We start from the raw sequence: 25561 nt of genomic DNA, 5'->3' as shown, positions 1-25561 counted from the left end.
CCACAGACATTACCATGTTGGTGGGAAGAGATACGACAAAACAGTAGAAACTGGCCACGGTCCATCAGGACTGTCTGAGCAGTAAGGAAAGTTATTGGTGAGATCTCCAAGGAAGCCTGGCGATGGTTCCTCACAAGAAATGTGTGGCCTTCGAGGAAAATTGAGTGCACTTCCGGGGTGGTGCCCATTCCAATCACGTGCCAATAGACTGATTTCTTATGACATCCAATCAGACCTGGAAAGTAGGAATAACATAACTAGAGCCAAGAAGCAGAGAATCCAAAATGGAAAACACTTTGTAGGATAGGATGAACAAACTCTCCATACAAATTTTTATTATCTTGACTTGAAACCCAACTTTTCAAGGACATGGGGGTACTCTCAAACTAACAGCTCTTGCTGAAGTCATCAATGACTGTTGTGCTTCTGAATCCAATGGATCTTTTTCAGTCTTCTTCTGCATCTGTTAACCATTCATTCCTTCTTGAGATTCTGTTTTCCCTTGGCCTCTGTGCCAACAGACTTTTGTTTCCCTAAGGCTTCAGTTCAGTTCAGTCGCTCAGTCGTGTCCAACTCTTTGCAACCCCATGAACCGCAGCACACCAGGCCTCCCTGTCCATCACCAACTCCCAGAGTTTACCCAAACTCATGTCCATTGAGTCGGTGATGCCATCCAACCATCTCATCCTCTGTTGTCCCCTTCTCCTCCTGCCCTCAATCTTTCCGTCAGCATCAGGGTCTTTTCAAATGAGTCAGCTCTTTGCATCAGGTGGCCAAAGTATTGGAGTTTCAGCTTCAACATCAGTCCTTCCAGTGAACACCCAGGACTGATCTCCTTTAGGATGGACTGGTTGGATCTCCTTGCAGTCCAAGGGACTCTCAAGAGTCTTCTCCAACACCACAATTCAAAAGCATCCCTAAGGCTCAGACTGCTCCTTCTTCTGTTTCACTTTGTGACCGCTCCTCTTTACCCATCCATCAAATGGGGGATGACCTCAGGGCTCATCCCTAGCCTAATTATTCTTTTGTTAATCAAATTTTCTCCCTGAATAATATCTTTCATTCTCACAGGGTTAATGATCATTCATATGCTAATAACTCTCCTGTTCTCCCAGAACTCCAGACTTGCACAATCACCTTCTGAACATCTTCACCTGGATACTTCAGGAAACACATAGGTACAAAAACAGATTTTTCATCTTTACCACCTCATCTTCTTCCAGAGTTCCTTATTTCAGTGAATGGTATTAATACAAGCCTGGATTCAATTCTGCAAGTGAGAGTTATTCTTGTCCCTACTCTCACTTCTCACATCCAATCTAACACCAATTATGGCAATACCATTAATAACTGTAATATTTATTGAGCACTTGCATAACATCAAGCACTGTTCAGGATATTTTACAAGTTTTAACTCCCAATATTTCCCTGGTGGCTCAGACAGTAAAGCGTCTGCCTACAATGCGGGAGACCCGGGTTTGATCCCTGGGTCGGGAAGATCCTCTGGAGAAGGAAATGGCAACCCACTCCAGTACTCTTGCCTGGAAAATCCCATGGATGGAGGAGCATGGTAGGCTACAGTCCACAGGGTCGCAAACAGTCAGACACGACTGAACAACTTCACTTTCAACCCTATATTATGAATGAAGAAACTATAACTGTCATCCCTTTCTTAAAGGAGAGGAAACTTATGCCCAGAGAGGCAATTAACGTGATATATGAGAGCAGGGACTTAAATGTTTTGAAAGTTAATTTCTTTTCTAAACCTGAAGAATTGCGTATTAATTACAGAATTGTTGAATATCATTAATAGCCACAATATTTACTGAGCACTTGCATAACATCAAGCACTGTCAAGAGTATTTTACAAAAACTAAGATCATGGCATCCAGTCCCATCACTTCATGGCAAATAGATGGGGAAAAAATGGAAACAGTGACAGATTTTATTTTCTTGGGCTCCAAAATCACTGCAGATGGTGACTGCAGCCATGAAATTAAAGATGCTTGCTCCTTGGAAGAAAAGCTATGACAAACCTAGACACTGTATTAGGAAGCAGAGACATCACTTTGCCAACAAAGGTCTGTTTAGTCAAAGCTATGGTTTTTCCAGGTTGTGTATGGATGTGAGAGTTGGACCATAAAGAAGGCTGAGTGCCGAAGAATTGATGCTTTTGAATTGCAGTGCTGGAAAAGACTCTTGAGAGTCCCTTGGACAGCAAGGAGATCAAACCAGTCAATCCTAAAGGAAATCAACCTTGAATATTCTTTGGAAGGACTGATGCTGAAGCCAAAGCTCCAATACTTTGGCCACCTGATGCGAAGAGCTGACTCACTGGAAAAGACCCTGATACTGGGAAAGACTGAGGGCAGGAGAAGAAGGGGGTGACAGAGGATGAGATGGTTAGATAGCATCACTGACTCAATGGACATGAGTTTGAGCAAACTCCAGGAGACAGTGAAGGACAGGGAAGCCTGGTGTGCTGCAGTTCATGGGGTCACAAAGAGTCTGACATGACTTAGTGACTGAACAATAACAAAAACTTTCTTTCAATTAAGTTTGTGTTTTAACAATTACATTCCTAATTTTGTAAGCATGTTAGAGAAGGAAATGGTGACCCACTCCAGTAGTCTTGCCTGGAAAATCCCATGGACAGAGGAGCCTGGTAGGCTACAGTCCATGGGGTTGCAAAGAATCAGACACAACTGAGCGACTTCACTTTCTTATTTTGATTGTTTCTTTTTTATATAATCCTATTACTACTTTTGTAAACTTACTAGAGGATCTGTTTATTATACAAGAATGTAACTCAGGAACATCTAGGGGGAAGTGCCATACAGGGCAAGGCTTGGGGAAGGGCTCAGAGCTTCCACGCCCTCTCCAGGCACCTCTCTCTCAGCATCTCCATGGGTTCATGCGTTATCTAATTTACTTTGCTTATCTTGCATATCATCTTTGTGTTTCAGGCTTTCCTTCAAGTATCTGTTCATCCTTGGATGCCCATTTAGAAAGGAAAAGAGAAATCGGTAAGCTCTGTATAGACTAAGAAAAGAAAAGAAAGAAAGTGAAGTCACTCAGTCATGTCTGACTCTTTGCGACCCCATGAACCGCAGCATGCCAGGCCTCCCTGTCCATCATCAACTCCCGAGTTTACCCAAACTCATGTTTGTTTACACTGTATACACTGGCAGTCCTTAATTTTTTGATGACTGCAAGAAGGACTGGTCACAGTACCATAAGATCCCCCAGAGGCCAGAATTCAGAAGTGTCTGAAGACAACGGGAGAAGAGAACTCTGGTGGTGAATGTAGAAGATCCTGAGGATTCTTGAGCAGGCTGTACATACCTGGCAGAGACCTGTTTATATAGCCATTGATGGTGTGCAGTGCAGATGCAGAATCCATAACACGAGTCAAGGACTCATTTTTTCCTGAGTGCCAACTTTTCCCTGTTAAGAGAGGACACAAACAGAGGGCCAGCTAAGTGTCTGTGTCATGACTGACCCTCCGTTTCTCCTACCCTCCCTCCCATCAGGCAAATACAGCTCACATCTTTTTTGTCAGCAGAGATGACTTTCCTTCAAAGTCAGTAGGCAAAAGGGAGAAGACAATTACCAAAAGGTAGACACTTATTGCTCAGATTGATGCTATCTCTCAATATTTATCCATGACAGTAGGTAGAAGAATAATGACAAATGATCACTAGGAGAAGGGAGAATATTGGTTAGTTTGTACCATGGTGACTTCTATTCACTGGTTGACTTATGTGAGAGGGAGAACATGAAAATCCTCCTAAGAAAAGGCTGCCAGTACCTGTCCCTGTCCTACTTGCATCATCTAGTCTGTAATAATGAAAGCCCATGGACAGGAAACCTTCCCAACCTTGTCACTGAAATTAATAAAAGTGAAAGAAGCAGAAATATTATTATTAGCAGTGACTTGAGGCTGCCCTCAAGAACTGACTCATTAGAAAAGACCCTGATGCTGGGAAAGATTGAAGGTGGGAGGAGAAAGGGATGACAGAGGATGAGATGGTTGGATGACATCACCAACTCAATGGACATGAATTTGAGTAAACTTCGGGAGTTGGTGATGGACAGGGAGCCCTGGCATGCTGCAGTCCATGGGATCACAGAGTCAGACACGACTGAGTGACTGAACTGAACTGAAGTTTCTCTTATGTACAAAAGACTGAAACTTTCTGAAGCACCGAACCTTTGGTGAACTCTCATAAGTTCATTTATCTAGTCATCCACTCATGTGTTCATTCAGTCAAACATGTTCACTGAGTACTACTGAGCATTAGGGCTTCCCAGGTGGCTCAGTGGTAAAGAATCCCCTGCCAATGCAGGAGATGCAAGAGACGTGGGTTCAATCCCTGAGTCAGGAAGATCCCCTGGAGGAGGAAATGGCAACCCACTCCAGTACTCTTGCCTGGAGAATCCCATGGACAGAGACTAGTGGGCTACAGTCCATGGGATCGCAAAGAGTCAGACATGACTGAGCGACTGAGCACAGCACAGCACAGGACACTGAGCGCTAGCACTGACAAAGAGGTAGACACAGTCTCTGCCTTCAAGGTGCTTACAATGTAGCTCAAATAGACAGAGACGTGGACCATTATTACAAAGAGTGAAGAGTGGAGTAAAAGAGATAAGAACAGGGTATTATGGAACCAGAAGGAGAAGGCACTTTACTCGGCTTGAAGAGAAAAGAACAGGATTGTAAAGAAGATCAGTATGGTTTAGTGCAATAAGGAGGAAGCTCAAGTGCTGTGGAAACACATAAAGAAGCATCTAACAGAGGCTAGAAGGTGTAGAAACTTACTTGATGTGAAGCTGGAGACACGCTTTCCAGGCCAAGGAAATGGCATGAGCAAAGGCCTGGATGCTAGAAGGCCTGGATGCTAGAAAAAGTATAGCATGTGTGGGTGTAACACAAAATGTGTTCACTGTGGTTGCAACATGAATGGTGAGACAGCAAGAGGAGCAAAACAAAGCTAGACAGGTCGTCAGGGATGAGGTCACATATTATTGTGTAAAGAAGTTTCCATTTTGCCTTGTGAAACTGAAAGATTTTAAAGACTGGAGTGACAAGATCAGATTCACATTTCAGTAAGCTCCCTTTGGCTGCTACAGTAAGAACGAAGTGTTGGGGGCACAAAAAGACAAGGAGACTAGTCAGAGGAGAGGTGATAGGGGTCTTAGTTCAGAAGATGGCAGTGTAGGAGGATCCAGAGGAGAGAGAAGGTGATGATAGAACGATTCTATCAGGAGGAGGAGAAAGCAGAAGTACTAACACCACCTTCTGTCCTGAAAAGTGAAACTGAAGTAAGACTGTGTCCTCAGAAAAGTGTCACTCAGTCGTGTCCAACTCTTTGTGACCGCATGGACTCGTCCATGGAATTCTCCAGGCTAGAATACTGGAGTGGGTAGCCTTTCCCTTCTCCAGGGGATCTTCCCGACCCAGGAATTGAACCCAGGTCTCCCGCACTGCAGGCAGATTCTTTACCAGCTGAGCCACAAGGGAAGCCCAGGAATACTGGAGTGGGTAGCCTATTCCTTCTCCAGGGGATCTTCCAGACCCAGGAATTGAACCGGGGTCTCCACGTTGCAGGCGGATTCTTTACCAACTGAGCTATCAGGGAAGCAAGGTCCTGCGTTACTGAATTGAAATCACTCAATCCTCACAACCATCCTATGAAAAAGTAGGTATTATTTCAACTTTAAAATAGAGGAAAGTGAGACACAGAGGGGTTGAGTAACTTGCTAAAGTTACTTAAAAAGTAAGAGATGAAGATAAGAAAAAGCATACTCACAGAAACACAGAAGAGAAGGGTGACTGCAAGGGTCTCGGGAAATGGGGAGATGTTGGTCCAATGGGACAAGCTTTCACTTTTAAGACAAACAAGTTCTGGGGATCTAATGTACAGCACGATGAGCAAACTACATTGAACACCAGAAATAAGCTCAGGGAATAGATTTCACACAACAATGATAACTATGTGGGCAGACAGGTTAACTTGACTGTAGTAATCATTTCTCTATCTATACTTATCTAAAATATTTTCATACACCTTAAATATATATGATTTGCATTGAAAATTTCTTTTAAAGAGGGGGCATTGAGAAAATAAAGCAATAGGTCACTTCCAAAAGGGCTTGTAGGACCAAAACCAGGAGCTCTTAAATGCTGTGACCAAAGACTGAAATTCTCCATAAGATGTGATAGCCACTCAATTGTGCTGTTTTCCTGAGTAGAGACAGAAGCCTCAGCCACTCATGTCCATGATTGGCGATAAGTGGGAAAGTAAATAAATGCACCGCAAGTTTCACCGAGGGCTTCCCTGGTGGCTCTGCAGGAAAGAACCTGCCTGCCAAAGCAGGAGACGGATTCGATCCCGGGGTTGGGGAAGATCCCCTGGAGGAGAAAATGGCAACCCATGCCAGTACAGAGGAGCCTGGCTGGCTAGAGCCCATGGGGTCGCCAAGAGGTGGACACGACTGAAGCGACTTAGCACACACAAAGTTTAACTAAAACTAACAAGCAAACAAACAAAAAATTACATAAAGGAGACGTGTGGGGCAGAGGCCTTGCCCTTCCCCCATCCTTCAGACCAGAGTTCGTCGTGCAAAACTGCTGCACCTCAACTCAGCTGGGAGGAGAAGGTGCGCAGGTCACTAACGGTAAGAAGACACTGTGCGCCTGGGGCAGAGACGCGGCTCATCCACTGGATCAGCAACTGCTACTGCGTGCAGAGCTCCACCCACTTCCGCCCACCCGCTTCCGCATAAAGCAGCCTTGCCCTGGGACTGTGGGAAGAGCGTGTGCTCTAAAACCCAAGCTTGTACCTCTACCGTCTTGATCAAATCATTAGGCTTTCCTTTGCTTCTAAGCGAGCAAAAAAGGAAAGTGAAAAGTCTTTGTTGACGGATTTAATGAGAGACAAGGCTATCTGTTACCCAGCTCCTCTTTCTTACTTCATAGCTGCCCGTGGAAGTCCGTGGGCATTTTGTTCTTGGCTTTCATTTTCATCCCCATCTACATTATTCCATTCACAGCCCTCAAGCTCAAGTACCACGTTACATTAATCTATTTCATTTCTTTCAGTAGACCAAAATTCAGATTACAGGTCACTAACCTTCATCAAATACAGCAAACAGTAGTACAAATTCGTGCAAGGTCTGTGTCCTTTCTTTGATCAGAGTCCCTGAAAAAGAAGTGAGAGTATTTATCTTCTATACAAAATCCTATCGCAGAAAAATGACCCTAGGAGGATACATGACTTCATCAACTGCTTTGTCTCTTGATCTCTTATTAACTTCAGTTCAGTTCAGTCGCTCAGTTGTGTCCGACTCTTTGCGACCCCATGGACTGCAGCATGCTAGGCCTCCCTGTCCATCACCAACTCCTGGAGTTTACTCAAACTCATGTCCATTGAGTCAGTGATGCCATCCAACCATCTTGTCACCTGTCGTCCCCTTATTAACTTATCCATAACATTATTTCCTTGGTGTCACATCTATACCAGTGCTCCTAAAATTATTTGGGGCAAAGGACATGATAAAAAGTTTCAAATTTGTTGCAAATCATTACTTTTATAAAAGATGATAAAAATTAATTACTAAAAAAAGAAATTAAAAATAATCAAATGACAAGTCCACATAATCATATTTCATGTACATGTATATATTCAAAACAAACATACAAAAGAAAAAGAAAAACTGCAAAAATCATAAACATTGCTCATGGAAATGTGCATATATGCAAATAATTCATAAATTAAAATATTTTCTATTAAAATACAGAAAAAATGCCAACAAAGGTCAATCTAGTCAAAGCTATGGTTTTTCTAGTACTCGTGTAGGGATGTGAGAGTTGGACTAGAAAGAAAACTGAGTGCCAAAGAATTGATGCTTTTGAACTGTGGTGTTGGAGAAAACTCTTGAGAGTCCCTTGGACTGCAAGGATATCAAACCAGTCAATCCTAAAGGAAATCAGTCCTGAATATTCATTGGAAGGACTGATGCTGAAACTCCAATACTTTGGCCACCTGATGCAAAAAACTGACTCATTGAAAAAGACTCTGATGCTGGGAAAGACTGAAAGCAGGAGAAGGGGACAACAGAGGATGAGATGGTTGGATGGCATCACTGACTCGATGGACATGAGTTTGAGCAAGCTCCGGGAGTTGGTGATGGACAGGGAGGCCTGGCGTGCTGCAGTGTACCATGGGGTCACAAAGAGTCGGACACAACTGAGTGACTGAACTGAACTGCTAGAAAATTTCTATTATGCTTTTAACTTTTTTTTTACTTCTGCAATTGTAAATTAAAAGTTATGAACAAAGTAACAATTATCCATGTTAAATACCTATACTCATACTTAAAATGAACACCATGTATGTCAATATTTGAAGTTATTAATGTTACAAATGACCTTGCTTCATGGTTTAACTGTTGAATTTGTTAGTTGTCTTTCTTAACAGAATAATTTTTCATTTTATTAGGAAGTGCAGGTTTATTTTGAGTAGGAAGAGTTTTGTTTATAATGTTCTTTTCTCTCTCTTTTACTCTTGATGCTTAGAAAGTAAAAGTTAAATTGGATGGAAACAGTAACTCACCCATACAATTTTAAAATACAGATAAAGCTGTCTGAAAAGACTTTAAATCTTTTTATGATATTTTTAGATTTATCAAGCAGTGAAATTGATGTCTTTCAGTAGGTGAATGGATAAATAAACTGCGGTCCACCTAGACAACAAACTATTATTCAGCTCTAAAAAGAAATAGGCTATCAAGCCATCAAAAACATGGAGGAAGCTTAAATATACAGTACTAAGTGGAAGAAGCCAGTATGAAAAGGCTACATACTATTTGACATTCTGGAAAAGCCAAAACTATGAAGACAATTCAAAGGACAGTGCTTGCCAGAGGGTAGAAGAGGGAAGGATGAATAGGCAGGGAAGAACACATGATTTTTAGGGTGGTGATATGATACAATGACATATATATCATGCTATATGATACTATATGATATATGACACTATGTGACATACGATACCGTATGATACTACTATAATGGACACATGTCATTACATATACAATCCAAGTGCACAACGTAGTGATTCTGTATTTCTTTACATTCCAAGATTATCATGGTAAGTCTAATTGCCATTTATCACCACACAGATTCTTACAGATTCTATTCCCCATGCTGTACATTTCATCCCTGTGACTCATTTATTTTGTAACTGGAAGTATGTACCTTTCAATCTCCCTCAACTATTTCACTCATCCCTCGACCCTGCTTCCCTCTGGCAACCACCTGTTTGTTCTCTTTTTCTACAGCTTTGTTTCGTGTTATTATTTCTGTTCATTTCTCTTGTTTTTTAGATTCGATATATAAATGAAATGATACAGTATTTGTCTTTCTCTGTCTGATTTATTTCACTTAGAATAATGCCCTTTGGTCCATCCATGTAGTCACAAATGGCAAGAAGAGTTCATTCTTTTTTATTGCTGAGTAATATTCCCCAAGGGCTTCCTGGTGGCTCAGATGGTAAAGAATCCGCCTGCCAATGCAGGAGACCTGGGTTCGATCCCTGGGTTGGGAAGATCCCCTGGAGAAGGAAATGGCAATCCATTCTAGTATTCTTGCCTGGAGAATTCCATGGACAGAGGAGCCTGGCGGGCTACAGCCCATGGGGTCACAAAGAGTTGGACACGACTGAAGTGACTTAGCACACACAGAACAGTGCAGGAGGATTCTCTATTTCTCCACATCCTCACCAATACTTGTTATTTATGGCTTTTTTGATAATAGCCATTCTGATGGGTGTGAGGTAATATCTCAAAGTTTTGATTTGCATTTCCCTAATAATTAGAGATGTTGAGTGTCTTTTCATTTGTTCATTCATTTGGCACTAGGTTGTGCACTAGAGAAGGAAATGGCAACCCACTCCAGTACTCTTGCCTGAAAAATCCCATGGACAGAGGAGCCTGGTAGGCTACAGTCCGTGGGGTTGCAAAGAGTCGGACATGACTGAGCGACTTCCCTCACTCTGTGCACTTGTAACTATAATAGTGTTGTTGGTTAATTATATTTCAATAATTTTTAAAATTATATTTCAATAAATTTTAATGTTTTTTCACAAACATTTCAATAAAATGTTTTTTTTTAACTTTTTTTTTTTTTATTGTCCACATTGTGCAGCTTGTAGGATCTTACTTCCCCATCCAGGGATTGAACCCAGGCCCTTGGCAGTAAGAGCACAAAGTTCACTAGATGGCTAGAGAATTCCCAATAAAAATTTTTTTATAAAAGGTTTAATTTAAATGACTATGATTTTTAACATAAGAACTTATAAACATGTATAAATTCTTGCTTTTCTCAGATTTTTATGTTTTGGGGTTACAGATGACAAACTAACCTCCTGAAATGGTCTATACACCATTAGTCACACACTTAGATATACTATTTACCTTCATGGAGGTTTCAAGGAACCTAACACAAAATTTGTATAAAGGACTACTGAGACAGCCCATAGGCTATGTGAAGCATAAAGCAGAAGAAGAGAAAGTGAAAGTGAAGTCACTCAGTTGTGTCTGACTCTTTGCGACCCCATGGACTGTAGCCCGCCAGGCTCCTCTGTCCATGGAATTCTCCAGGCAAGAATACTGGAGTGGGTTGCCATTTCCTTCTCCAGGGGATCTTCCCACCCAGGGATTGAACCCAGGTCTCCTGCATTGCAGGCTGACTCTTTTTTTTTTTTCGGTTGCAGGCTGACTCTTGACTGTCTGAGCCACCGGGGAAGAGAAGCAATACCTAATTCCAGAATTTGGCTTTTGTTGTCCATTAGAGTACATTGTGGCTATATGGGATGCATAGATCCTACCATGCGGTTCTATTCATCTCAGAGACTATTCTCCTTTCCATGGCCATGATTTGAAGCAAAAGAAACCTTTTTCACATGAAAGAGTGCAAACACCATTTTTTATGAATCGACACAGATGTTTGTACTTCCTACTTTTTCTTATACATACCTTCTCTACAAATTAGCAGGGCTCCGATGAGACCTGAGTTCACGTCTTTCACCAGGTCCACATGAGAAAGATATGAGTAGGTGAGACATGGTGGGTCAGAGGCTGTTGGACCATTTTCTTTCAAGACCTGCCAGACGTAGGTATGACTTTTACCAGGAATGACTTTGTCATCTTCCTTCTCCCTTTGGCTGGTTTCATCCTTATATGCAGCACCTAAATCAAGGTGGGATAAAGTTGTCCTTTCTACGCCCATTGCCCACTCAAGGAGGCATCAAGTTTATTGTCACCAGTAGACTCTATGCAAGGAACAACTTTTCTGAAACAATTTGGAATACTAACCAGCAGCAGCTATAAATGGGGAGAAGCCACCTTATATATTTCAGAGGAGTTCTTGACCATTAGGGCAAATATCAGTGGTTGAGTGGTTCTGTGAGAACTTCAGATTGCAACAAAAATACTGCTTCCATTATTCCATCTTTTTACCTAATTCAAGTCAATTCAATTCAGTAGACATACATTGGGTATGTACTTTGTCTCAGACTCTTTAGTAAGCACTGGTGAGGGTCAGGGAAGGGTGAGATGCAGAGATTTTTTTAAACAGATATTTTCTTGCTCTCCCATCCTTAGTGATGTTAAAATTGACCTCTGAATTATCTGATACCTTTATTCTACAGTGAGCACTATATGTGTTCACTCTTAAAGAAGTGTTATTGCTTCTAGGTCATTTCAGCGGACAGAAATAGAAAATATTCAAAGGCACTGACTATAACACTTACACTGTTATTGAACTATTTTTCTAACAACTCACCTTGGTTTCTTGAATTCATAATGGTCTCTAGGACTCCAGAACATTCAAGGCATTCAGGGTGTTCTTCATTTATACTCCATCTTACCCCGCAATAGCTATACATCTAATAGAGGGACCTTTCTAACAGAGCAGTACAAGAGACCCCTGCATTGACTCACTACAAAAGCAGCCTCTCTGATAAATGGGTATCCCTCCACTGGGAATTAGGGACAATCGGCTTCATCCAGAAGCAACAGCAGACCAATATAGGTGCTTAGCAGACCCTGGTGGACATTCAGAAAAACATGAGTTGCACTTTGGGATGGAAAGTGTGGTCATGTCTCTGTGTGATTGTGGGTTGGTAGCAAATTCTGAATAGTGAAAACATTTGGATAGGAAGAGAGGGGTTCATGGAGGGGTAAAGAAGGGGCTTCAACTGTGTCTTCTGTTTAATTTCTTAAAGTAGGCAAAGACAGCAAAATGTTAAGATTTGCAAAATCTGGAAGGGAGGGCAGTTTGGAGGAGAATGGATATATGTATCTGTATGGCTGAGTTCCTTCCCTGTCCACCTGAAACTATTGCAACATTGTTTCTTAATCGGTTATACTGCCATACAAAAGAAAAAGTTTTCAAAAAAGATTTGCCAAAGTGAGCTAGGGCTTCCCTGATAGCTCAGTGGGTAAAGAATCCTCCTGCAATGCAGGAGACCCTGGTTTGATTCCTGAGTCAGGAAGATCCCCTGGAGAAGGGATAGGCTGCCCACTCCAGTATTCTTGGGCTTCCCTGGTGGCTCAGCTGGTAAAGGATCTGCCTGCAATGTGGGAGACCTGGGTTTGATCCCTGGGTTGGGAAGATTCCCCTAGAGAAGGGAAAGGTTACCCATTCCAGTATTCTGGCCTGGAGAATCCCATGGACTGTATAGTCCATGGGGCTGCAAAGACTCAGAGACAACTAAGCGACTGTCACTGTCAAAGTGAGCTAATGGGTACATGTATGTTGGCTCTATTATTTCTTATACCTTTTTGTGTTTGTTTGTTTGAAACATTTTATTAGGAAAAGAATCCCCTTTTACCTAATAGTAAGGTTGGGAGAGGGATGAGGGGTTAATGAGAGGTCAGGAGTGTGTGAAAACTGCATCTGTCTTGATGAGGACGGTGAGTGGATTGGGAGGATATCTGGGCAGTGGTAAGGCACCACTTAAGGCGAGGTGCAAGGTTTATTTCAACCATAGCCATTTGCTTGGTTGCTAGTAGAAGAGATGGAGAACAGATTTCACCACGGTAGTGGTTTAGCCAGGAGAGTAGAATAGAAATCAAGGAGGCCAGGAACCTGCGGATCCCAAGGAGAATGAAGAATTCTTGGAGTGGGGAGGGAAAGAGTGACGGCTGGCAAAATAGGAGAATATTGACAGCTGGAACCTGAGATCTTGGGTTCGACACAGGTTGCTCACAACAAGGTCTGTCCTTTGGTGAAGACAAAGGTGATTTGTCCAGAACAAGCGAAGTAAGCAGTGCATGGGCAAAAGCATTGTGCATAGCCTTGAAAGTTGCTATGTCTACTCAGGTATGTTTCCTTTGAGAAACCTCGGTCTTAAGAGTCTTACTTGAGCTTCTATACCAGCCACCTGCAAATACTCTAAGCAGAATGAGTTTTGTGCAACCACCATCTTCTGTTACATTCTGAACAACAGTGTTGGGAACATTCGAGAATGTTCTGGAAAGCCGTCTATTCACCCCCCCTGCAGCAGTATCAGCCTTGCCCCAGGCGTGGCCAAGGGCCCCAGAGCCTGACCTGCTCAGACACCCCAGCTCAGTGACCCCTGGGCATGAACACTCAACCACAGGCCAAATGCTGTGCTTTAGAGGCTACTGCACTGCACTCTCTGGTGCCTTCGGTTGCTTTTTCCTTCACCTGATTTCTGCTCAGCAGCTTTGGGTCAGCACCTGTTAACTTGTCTGCCCCCATGCTGTCTTTTCACAGCCTCATTGTGTGGCCCTACTTATAGCCTAGGGTGATGTTATAACCCTCTTGTCCAGAACAGAAATTTAAAGAATTTCTTTAGCACCAGGTTTCCCTTTTCAGCTCAAGACCAAACTTGACATTTCTCTGGATCTGCTTTTAACTCTCCTTCTGGCTCCTTTGACAGATATTCCATGGGAACTAGCTGTCTTGACATATATCTGATGCTTTTAGATTCTATTAGCCAGAAGTCACGTGGTCATGTCCAATACCAATATGGTAGGGAAATGTACTCCTCCTGCTGTGCAGGAGGGGATGGCCGTTTGCTGAACTGAAATACAATTTCCCAGTTTTGGTTTGGGAGATTAACATGACAGGCTGACAAAGCAACTCAGTGGTTGCCTGGGGCTGGGGGTGGGAATGGGGCTTGAACAGCAAGGCCAGAACTTCTTGACATGGATGGTGTTGGTGGCCCCATGACTGTCTGAATTGAGTCAAAGTCATCAAACTAGTTTAAATGACTGAATTTCGTGGTATGTAATTTAAACCTCAAGAAAACTGTTTTAAAATGCTATCAGGAAATCATAACCAAAAATTCATTTGTGATGGGTTATAGACTTCAGCATGAAAGGCAAAATAATAGAACTTCTAGAGGAAAGCATGGACAAAATCCTTCATGACTTGAGAGTAGGCAAATGTCTTAAATAGGACCCAAAGTCTAACATACAAAGAAAACATGTGATACCTTTTTTGTGCTTCATGAATGTTTGAACTTTAATGCTTCATTAACTTTAAGAACTTTACCAAAAAAATTATCAAGAGAGTGAAAATTAAAGCTACAGACTGGAAGAAGATATGTAAATATTTCAATCTGTCAGAGGATTTGTATTCAGAATATATAAACTAACTCTATAAATCAATCAGAAAAAGATAAATCACTGTCTTTGTAACAGGAAAACACTTAAACAGTTGATCAGATAGTTTATTAAAGGATATCAAAAAGGTCAATAAGCATGCAAAGTTATACTAATCATCATCATAGATGTACCTTACATGCTGGGGCCCCTAGGCTAATCTAAGGAGGCCAAGAACTTGTGGATGATAACATATAAACACACAAGCTTGTGCTAGGACTATAAATCACATGCGCATTAGGCCAGTGACTCACTGTGTTGTTCCTGGACTGCTGTATGTATGACAGATTAGATAGACTAGTTTCCCAGAACTCAACAAGGCTTAGGGTACAGAACAGTCATCTCTATGCTGAACTCCTAGGTGCAGAATTGGGGGAACCCTGGTCTCTCTAAAATGCCCCTAGATTCGTTCTGGAAGCTTTCTTTCTTTTTTTTTTTTTTTTGTCATTGTCTTTTTTTTTTTTCCATTCATTTTTATTAGTTGGAGGCTAATTACTTTACAACATTGCAGTGGTTTTTGTCATACATTGAAATGAATTAGCCATGGATTTACATGTATTCCCCATCCCTGTCCCCCCTCCCACCTCCCTCTCCACCCCATCCCTCTGGGTGTTCCCAGTGCACCAGGCCCGAGCACTTGTCTCATGCATCCAACCTGGGCTGGTGATCTGTTTCACCCTAGATAATATACATGTTTCGATGCTGTTCTCTTGAAACATCCCACCCTCGCCTTCTCCCACAGAGTCCACAAGTCTGTTCTATACATCTGAGTCTCTTTTTCTGTTTTGCATATAGGGTTCTCATTCCCATCTTTCTAAATTCCATATATTTGTGTTAGTATACTGTAATGGTCTTTATCTTTCTGGCTTACTTCGCTCTGTATAATGGGCTCCAGTTTCATCCATCTCATTAGAACTGATTCAAATGAATTCTTTTTAATGGCTGAGTAATATTTCATGGTGTATATGTATCACAACTTCCTCATCCATTCATCTGCTGATGGGCATCTACATTGCTTCCATGTCCTGGCTATTATAAACAGTGCTGCAATGAACATTGGGGTGCACGTGTCTCTTTCAGATCTGGTTTCCTCGGTGTGTATGCCCAGAAGTGGGATTCTGGAAGCTTTCAAGTGGATAAACCTCACGGAAATAGCTTGCCAGGCACCGGGCAGAACCTGGGATGCCTTCTCCTATATATCCCTGCCCGCTCCTGTCTTTCATCTTCCCTCAGTCCACGTCTGCCCTGATCTCAGGAGTGCAACCCAGAAAGGTAGTACATTTTTGCATGAGAACTTAGTCAACATCGAAGCATAGTCAGACCATACAGTACAGGACATGTGCTCCAATCATGTACTGATGATTTGCTTGAATCTTAGTGATCTGTATATGTCATAGTCCATCTGGACAATATCAGGATACACTGTGACATTCCCTTTCATTCCTTCTCGCACTGTGGGGATTGTGGGCAAACAGGTTTTTTCTCTTTGTAATGAGGTCTGCTTGTGCTTCAGCTATTTGGCCCTAATCACATGGTGACATCCATATTTTAGCAACTGGGAGAAGGAGAGGGAAAGGAAATATCTGAAAAGTCTGAATCTAAGGAAGGAGAAGGAGAATTTGGTTTCATTGCTACACCAATGGCTTTGATCTTCCCTAGGAAGTTTTCTCAGCATAAGAAAGCAGATAAAATGAGATATTAGGATCTGTGGCCTGGTTCCCCATGGGAGAACAGGGGACAGAGACAAGCTTTGGGATAAGACCAAAATAACAATGTTCTTGACTTCATGCAATGGGCCTAAGTTTGAATCCTGACTCCAGCATTCATTAGCTGTATGACCTTATACTCACTACTCTTCTGTCCATAGTATGACTGAACCATAGGAGGGCATTTGACTCACCTTCAGAAGATTTCCAGTAGGATACGCCGATAGCATGAAGACTAACAGGATGAGAAGCCATATTCTTAAGTGTAATGACCACAGTGTCATAAACCTCAGCCTGGATAGTTGGACCCAGCAGACCTGCAAGAATGACATATTGCCCCAAATATCATTTGGAAGGTTGTTTAGCTGGTAAGTCACGTGTCCAACTCTTGTGTGACCCCATGGACTGTAGCCCACCAGGCTCCTCTGCCATGGGATTCCCAGGCAAGAATACTGGAATGGGTTGCCATTTCCTTCTCCAGGGTATCTTCCCGAACCAGGGATGGAACCCGCATCTGCTACATTGTCAGGCTGATTCTTTACCATTGAGCCATCAGGGAAGCCCCATTTGGAAGGTAGCACTCCAGAAAATCTGTTATCACAAAAATGATGGTCAAAGTCACATGCCAGGAGCCATTATGGGAGATCCCACCCATGACAAGGTCATGAGGAGAAGACCTGAAACGCAAGGCTGTTCAGGCTACAAGGGACCCTCCAGGTTGACCCCGGCCTCTACCCCACCCTGTATCCTCCCCCTCTTGCTGTTGTCCTTGTTCGTCCTGTTGCGGATCTTTGCGTTGCCTGCCGAGAGCTCTCCTGCTCCTCTTTCACTAAATAAAGACCAACATAGAACCCTAATTAATAAATCTCCTGGACGCTGGTTCCCTATGAAGGGGCCAGGAATGAAGGAAATGTTTCAAGTAAAAACCCTTTTGCTGGCACTCTGGCTTGTTTGGCAAATACATACTAATGCACATGACTGCTCACAACACCTTAATCATAAACAGCATAAAGAACCTGATCACAAAAGGCCCTGATAGGCACAGAGCCCTTCGGGGGGTGAGAAAGCCCTATTAGAGAACACAAAAAATATTATTCTAAAAGTGGTTATTGGATCAACGTTTGATTGCTGTTATTGTGCTGAGGTTGTGCAGTAAAAACTATTGTTAATATAGTTAAGGATTTAGAAAAATAAGAGTTTAGCCCTAGTGTGGAAACAATAAGATAATTGTTAATTTTAATCAAGAGTGCTAAAACAGAGGCTGCCTCACCAGAGCCACAGAGTCTTTGTGTGGTAAACTTTATTAGATAAATTTAGCTGAGAACTTTTGCAAAAAGGCTGACATTTGTGTTAACAGGATTGTATTTCTACTATGTTGCAACCTGCTGTACCATGAGACTGCAACTTTTCTGTTTTCTGCTAAACTCAAGGCAAAATAGAACAATAAAGAATAGACTATGGAAAACAGTTTTGCCTTCACCTAGATCATAAAATGTTAATAGGCCCCAAGGCCAGAAGATAATGTACAAAGATCCACTATGAAAGAAGACTCTCATGAACAAAGAAGTATGCAGAAAACACCCTGGTTTCATGAAGGACAAAACTGACGTAATGTTAAACTAAACTTTGTATGCTTATCTTTCACCTCCCCTTAGAAATGTACTAACTTAGGGTATAAAAGCTACGGTGAAAAATAAAACACTGCCAGACTCTGCTGCACACCCTGGTCTGGTCTCTCTCTCTCTCTCTCTCTCTCTCTCTCTCTCTCTCTCTCACTTGCCGACGCCATTCATCCTGAGGGTTATCCCCTGGATCCTGCTGGGGCTGGACCCTGGCAGTCACAGGAGAGAAGCAAATCCTTCAGATTATTGATAAAAAGTAGTAGCCAAGTGAATGCATTAACTTCTATAACCAGCCTAGCCTTATGGTTGTTCTGAGGACAAATTTCTGGCAATGCATTCAATGCATTGATTCATTCAACTAATAATTGGTTTCCTACTACATTCTATAAACCACCCTAGGCACTAGGCATGAAGTAATTAAGAAGATAGGCCATAGAGATCAAATTATAGAGACATTTTACAAAAAAAAAATAACTAATTATAGAGACATCAGTAAAAGTGAAAGTCATTCAGTCATGTCTGACTCTTCGTGACCCCATGGACTGTATCCATGGAATTCTCCAGGCCAGAATACTGGAGTGGGTAGCCTTTCCCTTCTCCAGGGGATCTTCCTGACCCAGGGATCAAACCCAGGTCTCCCACACTGCAGGCAGATTCTTTCCCAGCTGAGCCACAAGGGAAGCCCAAGAACACTGGAGTGGGTAGCCTAGCCCTCCTCTGTGGGATCTTCCTGACCCAGGAATTGAACTGGGGTCTCCTGCATTGCAACTGAGCCATTAAGGAAGCCATTAAGTATGTAAATAAATAAGAAAACTTTAGGTTGTTATAAATGCTGTAAATGATGGTGGCATACTAGAAAATGATGAGGCAGGAAGCAGAGGATACTTTAAAGATAGCAAAATAACCTGTGGTTGAAGCACAGTGAATGAGATAGAAGATAGTAGAAAAGAAGGTTATAGAGGCAGGCAGGGAACATAACATGTAAGACTTTGGAGATTACAGGAATTTAGAATAAGAAATGGATTGGAGACTTGTTTTGGAGGAAGACATTCAAAATAGTAACATTTTGAATGAATATTTATAATATTAATAAAAATATTCATAAACAGAAACATCAGTTAAATAGAGTTGGAAACCAGAAGGGGAACTCTCATGCCCTGTAACAATAGCAGAGCCCAAGGGGGAAAAATTCGTCATCTTTGTTGGCAAGGACTCAATCAATGAGCGGCGGTGGACTCTGTTTTCCTGAGCCCTTCCAAATTCCTTTTCCCCTCTGCAAACTGTGCTCTTCTCCCCTTGTTATTCGGGGACTTGTTTGCAACTTGCCATGGTTGCAGACACTAAATTGCCATCCTCTGCTGATCCTCAAGAAACCCTTCTTTTCTAGAGAGACATCTGGTAGTCTATTTTAGGTCAGCAAGTCAACAAGACTTGCTCATGAGTTGCATGTTGAAGATGGGGCGGGAGGGAAGCATGAGAGACATGGGAATCAGGCATGACTCCTGTGATTTTGATTTGTGCAACTGAGTGGTCATCAGGCCATGGCACAGAAAATTTGGAGGAAATTGATGACTTACAGACAGTCATACTAGGTATAAGTGAAAGTGAAAGTGAAGTCACTCAGTCATGTCCGACTCTTTGCGACCCCATGGACTATAGCCCACAGGCTGATACGTCTATGGGATTTTCCAGGCAAGAATCTTGGAGTGGGTTGCCATTGCCTTCTCCAGGAGATCTTCCCAACCCAGGGATTGAACCCAGGTCTCCCGCACTGTAGGCAGATGCTTTTCGGCCTGAGCCACCAGGAAAGTCTTATACAAGGTATAGTTCAGTTCAGTTCAGTCGCTCAGTCGTGTCCAACTCTTTGCGACCCCATGAACCACAGCACAAGACCTACAAATGACTTTACTGAATGGACTGGAATTAGTGGGATGAAAATATGAAACAGGTTTCTTTTTCATAGTTTTTAATTGCATGTAGAATTTGCCTTTCTTGCATTTTGAGCAATCCCAATTTTTTTCCCCAAGTAACCTTCACATATTAACAATATTATCATAGGTACTAAGACGTCCAGTCTGGCCTCATAGCAAACTTTTGATGTCCCCTGCAATTCAGGGATTCCCTCCTCCTCAAGTTCAATTCTGAAATAGACTCAGAAATCAGTAATGGGGGAAAAAAAGATGTTTGGTTGGCAGGTTCACTGCTTTCTCACCTTCCTCCTCTCCAATCACCTTACTGCCTCTGGACTTTCTAAGGTTGGAGCTTAGGACACGAGTGGAAAAAAGGCATAATTATAAGATCTTTCTTGGTCGTTCAGTGGTAATGTGGCTTTGGTACCCCTGCGTGTGACACAGGCCAAAATTCTGTGTCTTTCTTTCTCAGAGAACTTATATGAGTTCTTTGAGAACTCTCTCCCATCTCAGTATGGTGATAGCCTGTTCCATTTCCCCCTGGCCTGTGATATGCCCTGTCTAGTTTTCACTTTATCTCTCCTCTCACTTTGTGCTTCTGAGAGTCCAATCACACAGATATTCTCTTCTGGGATCACCTAGCCCTGGCAAAAAGTCCTCTCAGACAGGGTCTTCTTGAGACAAGTTTTGTCCAATAATCTTCCTGGTCTCACACCTAACAGTGGCGGTGCAGTTAGCTTCCGCCGTATCCCACTCTCCTTCTGACACCATCAGGGGAAACTCCGCAAGACTCTGGCCTTGAAAGTTTTTTCCATAAAAATCAGGCATGAGTCAGTATCTTCCAAGTGCCAAAAATTCTATCTCAAGTTTTCTAAACAGTTCTCCTGAAGCCTCCCTCGCTGTAGCTTGACATGGCGGGGAGGGGAGATCCTTCCTCTCTGTAGGGATATATACAAAATACCAAAAATGTTTTTACAGGAAATACTCAAATCTAAAGTTTTTCATAAGTTCCTAGCCATCTTTTATAAAAGTTGAAGGTACATGATGGGCTAAAGGTTGCTGAACCAATTTGGAGCACTATCTGAAGTTGCTGAACCAATTTGGAGCACTATCTGAACAAGTCTTGAATAGGTGGGCTGTTATCTTTCTTTAGAATTTGGGACTACTTGTCAGCTATAATTCTCAGCAATAATTCTAAGACAGGAAATCTTAACACCTTGTTACATACTTATTTGGGCTTCCCTGGTGGCTTAGCTGGTAAAGAATCTGCCTACAATGTGGGAGACCTGGGTTCAATCCCTGGGTTGGGAAGATCCCCTGGAGAAGGGAAAGGCTACCCACTCCAGTATTCTGGCCTGGAGAATCCCATGGACTGTATAGTCCATGGGGTCGCAAAGAGTCAGACACAACTGAGTGACTTTCACTTTCACATGCTTAATTGACATCTAGGTGGAGGTATCAAACAAGCAGTCTGAACTGAAAATATAAACTCGGGGGTTACTGGCATATATGATCTTTTAAAGCCATGAGCATGGATAAGAACAACCAGGAATTGAAAGCAGGGAGAAAAAAGAAAATGAACCCGAGTCCAAGATAAAGGGCACTTGAATATCTAGAGAATAAACACAGGAGGAGAGCCAGGCAAGAAGAGTGAGACCATTTGGTCAGTGTATTTCCCCAAGAGGTGGTAATAAGGGAAGACTGACCAAGAAAATATTTTCTTTGGCAGCTGCCCTCTTAAAAAACTGTAGTCCAAGGCTGGGGAATCCTTGCAAAGAAACAAGACGCCCAGTTTCATAAGAAAGAATCAATCTTGTTTACATTACCCATCCATGGTGATCTGGGCTTGGCGATGTTGAAAAGCTGATCTGTGAACTCTACAAACACAGTCTTTCTGTACATGACTGAGGTGTTGAATGGAAAAGGTTTGGGCACTCTGGGAGGAAACCTGTGTGAAGAAGAGAAAAAGTCATTCATTTTGGTTGACCTTCTCTGAACCCGCTTGGAAAAATAGCTGGAGGTCATGCTTCCATCCCATTCTCCTCTACTATGAACAATGCAGACTGGAAATGGTATCCAGATCCCTGATACAGACTGAATGTTTCTGTACAGAACCCTCATGAATGGGATTAGTGCCCTTATAAAGGACCCCCCAGAGAGATATCTTACCTCTTGTAACCATGTAAGTTACAACGAAAAATGGCATCTCTGAACCAGCAAGAGGGCTGTCACCAGACACCAAATCAGCTGGTGCTCTGATCTTGGATGTATGGCTTCCAGAACTGTGATAAATAAATGTCTATTGTTTATAAGCTATGGTATTCTGTTATAGAAGCCTAGACAGATCAGGACAGGCTGTCACTGGAAATCTCCAGGTCAGAATACTGGAGTGGGTAGCTGTTCCCTTCTCCAGGGGATCTTCCCAACCCAGGGATCGAACACACATCTCCCACACTACAGGCAGATTCGTTACCAGATTCTTTACCAGCTGAGCCACCAGGGAAGCCCAAGAATACTGGAGTGGGTAGCCTATTCCTTCTCCAGTGGATCTTCCTGACCCAGGAATCGAACTGGGTCTCCTGCACTGCAGGCAGATTCTTTACCAGCTGAGCTACCAAGGAAGCCCAAGCAATTCCTCAGTTCAGTTCAGTCATTCAGTCGTGTCCAACTCTTGGCGACCCCATGAATCGCAGCACACCAGGCCTCCCTATCCATCACCAAATCCCGGAGTTTACTCAAACTCATGTCCATCGAGTCGGTGATGCCATCCAGTCCATCTCATCCTCTGTCGCCCCCTTCTCTTCCTGCCCCCAATCCCTCCCAGCATCAGGGTCTTTCCAATGAGTCAACTCTTCACATGAGGTGGCCAAAGTATTGGAGTTTCAGCTTCAGCATCAGTCCTTCCAATGAACACCCAGGACTCATCTCCTTTAGGATGGACTGGTTGGATCTCCTTGCAGTCCAAGGGACTCTCAAGAGTCTTCTCCAGCACCACAGTTCAAAAGCATCAATTTTTTGGCACTCAGCTTTCTTCACAGTCCAACTCTCACATCCATACATGACCACTGGAAAAACCATAGCCTTGACTAGACAGACCTTTGTTGGCAAACTAATGTCTCTGCTTTTTAATATGCTATCTAGGTTGGTCATAACTTTCCTTCCAAGGAGGAAGCATCTTTTAATTTCATGGCTGCAATCATCATATGCAGTGATTTTGGAGCCCCCAAAAATAAACTCTGACACTATTTCCACTGTTTCCCCATCTATTTCCCATGAAATGATGGGGCCAGATGCCATGATCTTAGCTTTCTGAATGTTGAGCTTTAAGCCAACTTTTCACTCTCCTCTTTCACTTTCATCAAGAAGTTTTTTAGTTCCTCTTCACTTTCTGCCATAAGAGTGGTGTTATCTGCATATCTGAGGTTATTGATATTTCTCCCAGCAATCTTGATTCCAGCTTGTGCTTCTTCCAGCCCAGCGTTTCTCATGATGTACTCTGCATATAAGTTAAATAAGCAGGGTGACAACATACAGCCTTGACATACTCCTTTTCCTATTTGGAACCAGTCTGTTGTTCCATGTCCAGTTCTAACTGTTGCCTCCTGACCTGCATACAGGTTTCTCAAGAGGCAGGTCAGGTGGTCTGGTATTCCCATCTCTTTCAGAATTTTCCACAGTTTATTGTGATCCATACAGTCAAAGGCTTTGGCATAGTCAATGAAGCAGAAATAGATGTTTTTTCTGGAACTCTCTTGCTTTTTCGATGATTCAGCGGATGTTGGCAATTTGATCTCTGGTTCCTCAGCCTTTTCTAAAACCAGCTTGAACATCTGGAAGTTCATGGTTCACATATTGCTGAAGCCTGCCTTGGAGAATCTTCAGCATTACTTCACTAGCATCTGAGATGAGCATAATTGTGCAGTAGTTTGAGCATTCTTTGGCATTGCCTCTCTTTGGGATTGGAATGAAAACTGACCTTTTCCAGTCCTGTGGCAACTGCTGAGTTTTCCAAATTTGCTGGCATATTGAGTGCAGCACTTTCACAGCATCATCTTTCAGGACTTGAAATAGCTCAACTGGAATTCCATCACCTCCACTAGCTTTGTTCATAGTGATGCTTTCTAAGGCCCACTTGACTTCACATTCCAGGATGTCTGGCTCTAGGTGAGTGATCACACCATCGTGATTATCTGGGTCATGAAGATCTTTTTTGTACAGTTCTTCTGTGTATTCTTGCCATCTCTTCTTAATATCTTCTGCTTCTGTTAGGTCCATACCATTTCTGTCCTTTATCGAACCTATCTTTGCATGAAATGTTCCCTTGGTATCTCTAATTTTCTTGAAGAGATCTCTAGTCTTTCCCATTCTGTTGTTTTCCTCTATTTCTTTGCATTGATCGCTGAGGAAGGCTTTCTTATCTCTCCTTGCTATTCTTTGGAACTCTGCATTCAAATGGGAATATCTTTCCTTTTCTCCTTTGCTTTTTGCTTCTCTTCTTTTCTCAGCTATTTGTAAGGCTTCCTCAGACAACCGGTTTTTCTTTTTGCATTTCTTTTCCATGGGGATGGTCTTGATCCCTGTCTCCTGTACAATGTCACGAACCTCCATTCATCAGGCTCTCTGTCTATCAGATCTAGTCCCTTAAATCTATTTCTCACTTCCACTGTATAGTCATAAGGGATTTGATTTAGGTCATACCTGAATGGTCTAGTGGTTTTCCCTACTTTCTTCAATTTAAGTCTGAATTTGGCAATAAGGAGTTCATGATCTGAGCCACAGTCAGCTCCTGGTCTTGTTTTTGCTGACTGTATAGAGCTTCTCCATCTTTGGCTGCAAAGAATATAATCAATCTGATTTTGGTATTGACCATCTGGTGATGTCCATGTGTAGAGTCTTCTCTTGTGTTGTTGGAAGAGGGTGTTTGCTATGACCAGTGCATTCTCTTGGCAAAACTCGATTAGCCTTTGCCCTGCTTCATTCCGTACTTCAAGGCCAAATTTGCCTGTTACTCCAGGTGTTTCTTGACTTCCTACTTTTGCATTCCAGTCCCCTATAATGAAAAGGACATCTGTTTTGGGTGTTAGTTCTAAAAGATCTTGTAGGTCTTTATAGAACTGTTCAACTTCAGCTTCTTCAGTGTTACTGGTTGGGGCACAGGCTTGGATTACCGTGATATTGAATGGTTTGCCTTGGAAATGAACAGAGATCATTCTGTCATTTTTGAGATTGCATCCAAGTACTGCATTTCAGACTCTTTTGTTGACCATGATGACCTACTCCATTTCTTCTAAGGGATTCCTGCCCACAGTAGTAGATATAATGGTCATCTGAGTTAAATTCACCCATTCCAGTCCATTTTAGTTCACTGATTCCTAGAATGTCAACATTCACTCTTGCCATTTCCTGTTTGACCACTTCCAGTTTGCCTTGATTCATGGACCTAACATTCCAGGTTCCTATGCAATATTGCTCTTTACAGCGTCCTAACACCCACCAAATCAAAGAGAAATCTTCCCTCATAGCTCAGTCAGTAAAGAATCTGCCTGCAATGCAGGAGACCCGGGTTCAATTCCTGGGTCGGGAAGATCCCCTGGAGAAGGAAATGGCAATCCACTTCCAG

At 42.5% G+C, this 25561-nt stretch overlaps 1 protein-coding gene and 1 non-coding gene across 4 annotated transcripts in view; one reads left to right on the top strand and one right to left on the bottom strand.

Moving 5' to 3' along the window:
* F8 (coagulation factor VIII) overlaps positions 1–25561 on the bottom strand; it is a 149363-nt gene that overhangs the window by 108196 nt on the left and 15606 nt on the right. For 2 of the 3 annotated variants that reach the window (XM_070462882.1, XM_070462883.1), the window contains exons 3-8: positions 21768–21889; positions 16604–16726; positions 11044–11256; positions 7140–7208; positions 3346–3447; positions 14–235 (exon numbers count right to left, since the gene is read on the bottom strand). In XM_070462882.1, the coding sequence (XP_070318983.1) occupies positions 14–235; positions 3346–3447; positions 7140–7208; positions 11044–11256; positions 16604–16726; positions 21768–21889 (851 nt within the window). The remainder of the gene's footprint in view (positions 1–13; positions 236–3345; positions 3448–7139; positions 7209–11043; positions 11257–16603; positions 16727–21767; positions 21890–25561) is intronic. The other variant, XM_070462884.1, reaches the window with a different exon arrangement.
* On the top strand, positions 6141–6266 carry LOC139033558 (small nucleolar RNA SNORA25). The gene has a single exon (XR_011486107.1). It is a non-coding gene; the product is annotated as a small nucleolar RNA SNORA25 (small nucleolar RNA).

Source organism: Odocoileus virginianus, unplaced genomic scaffold (assembly GCF_023699985.2).
Source record: "Odocoileus virginianus isolate 20LAN1187 ecotype Illinois unplaced genomic scaffold, Ovbor_1.2 Unplaced_Scaffold_16, whole genome shotgun sequence".
NCBI lineage: Eukaryota > Metazoa > Chordata > Mammalia > Artiodactyla > Cervidae > Odocoileus > Odocoileus virginianus.
The sequence above is the reverse complement of the archived record's forward strand: the minus strand, read 5'-3'. Positions and strand labels throughout refer to the sequence as shown.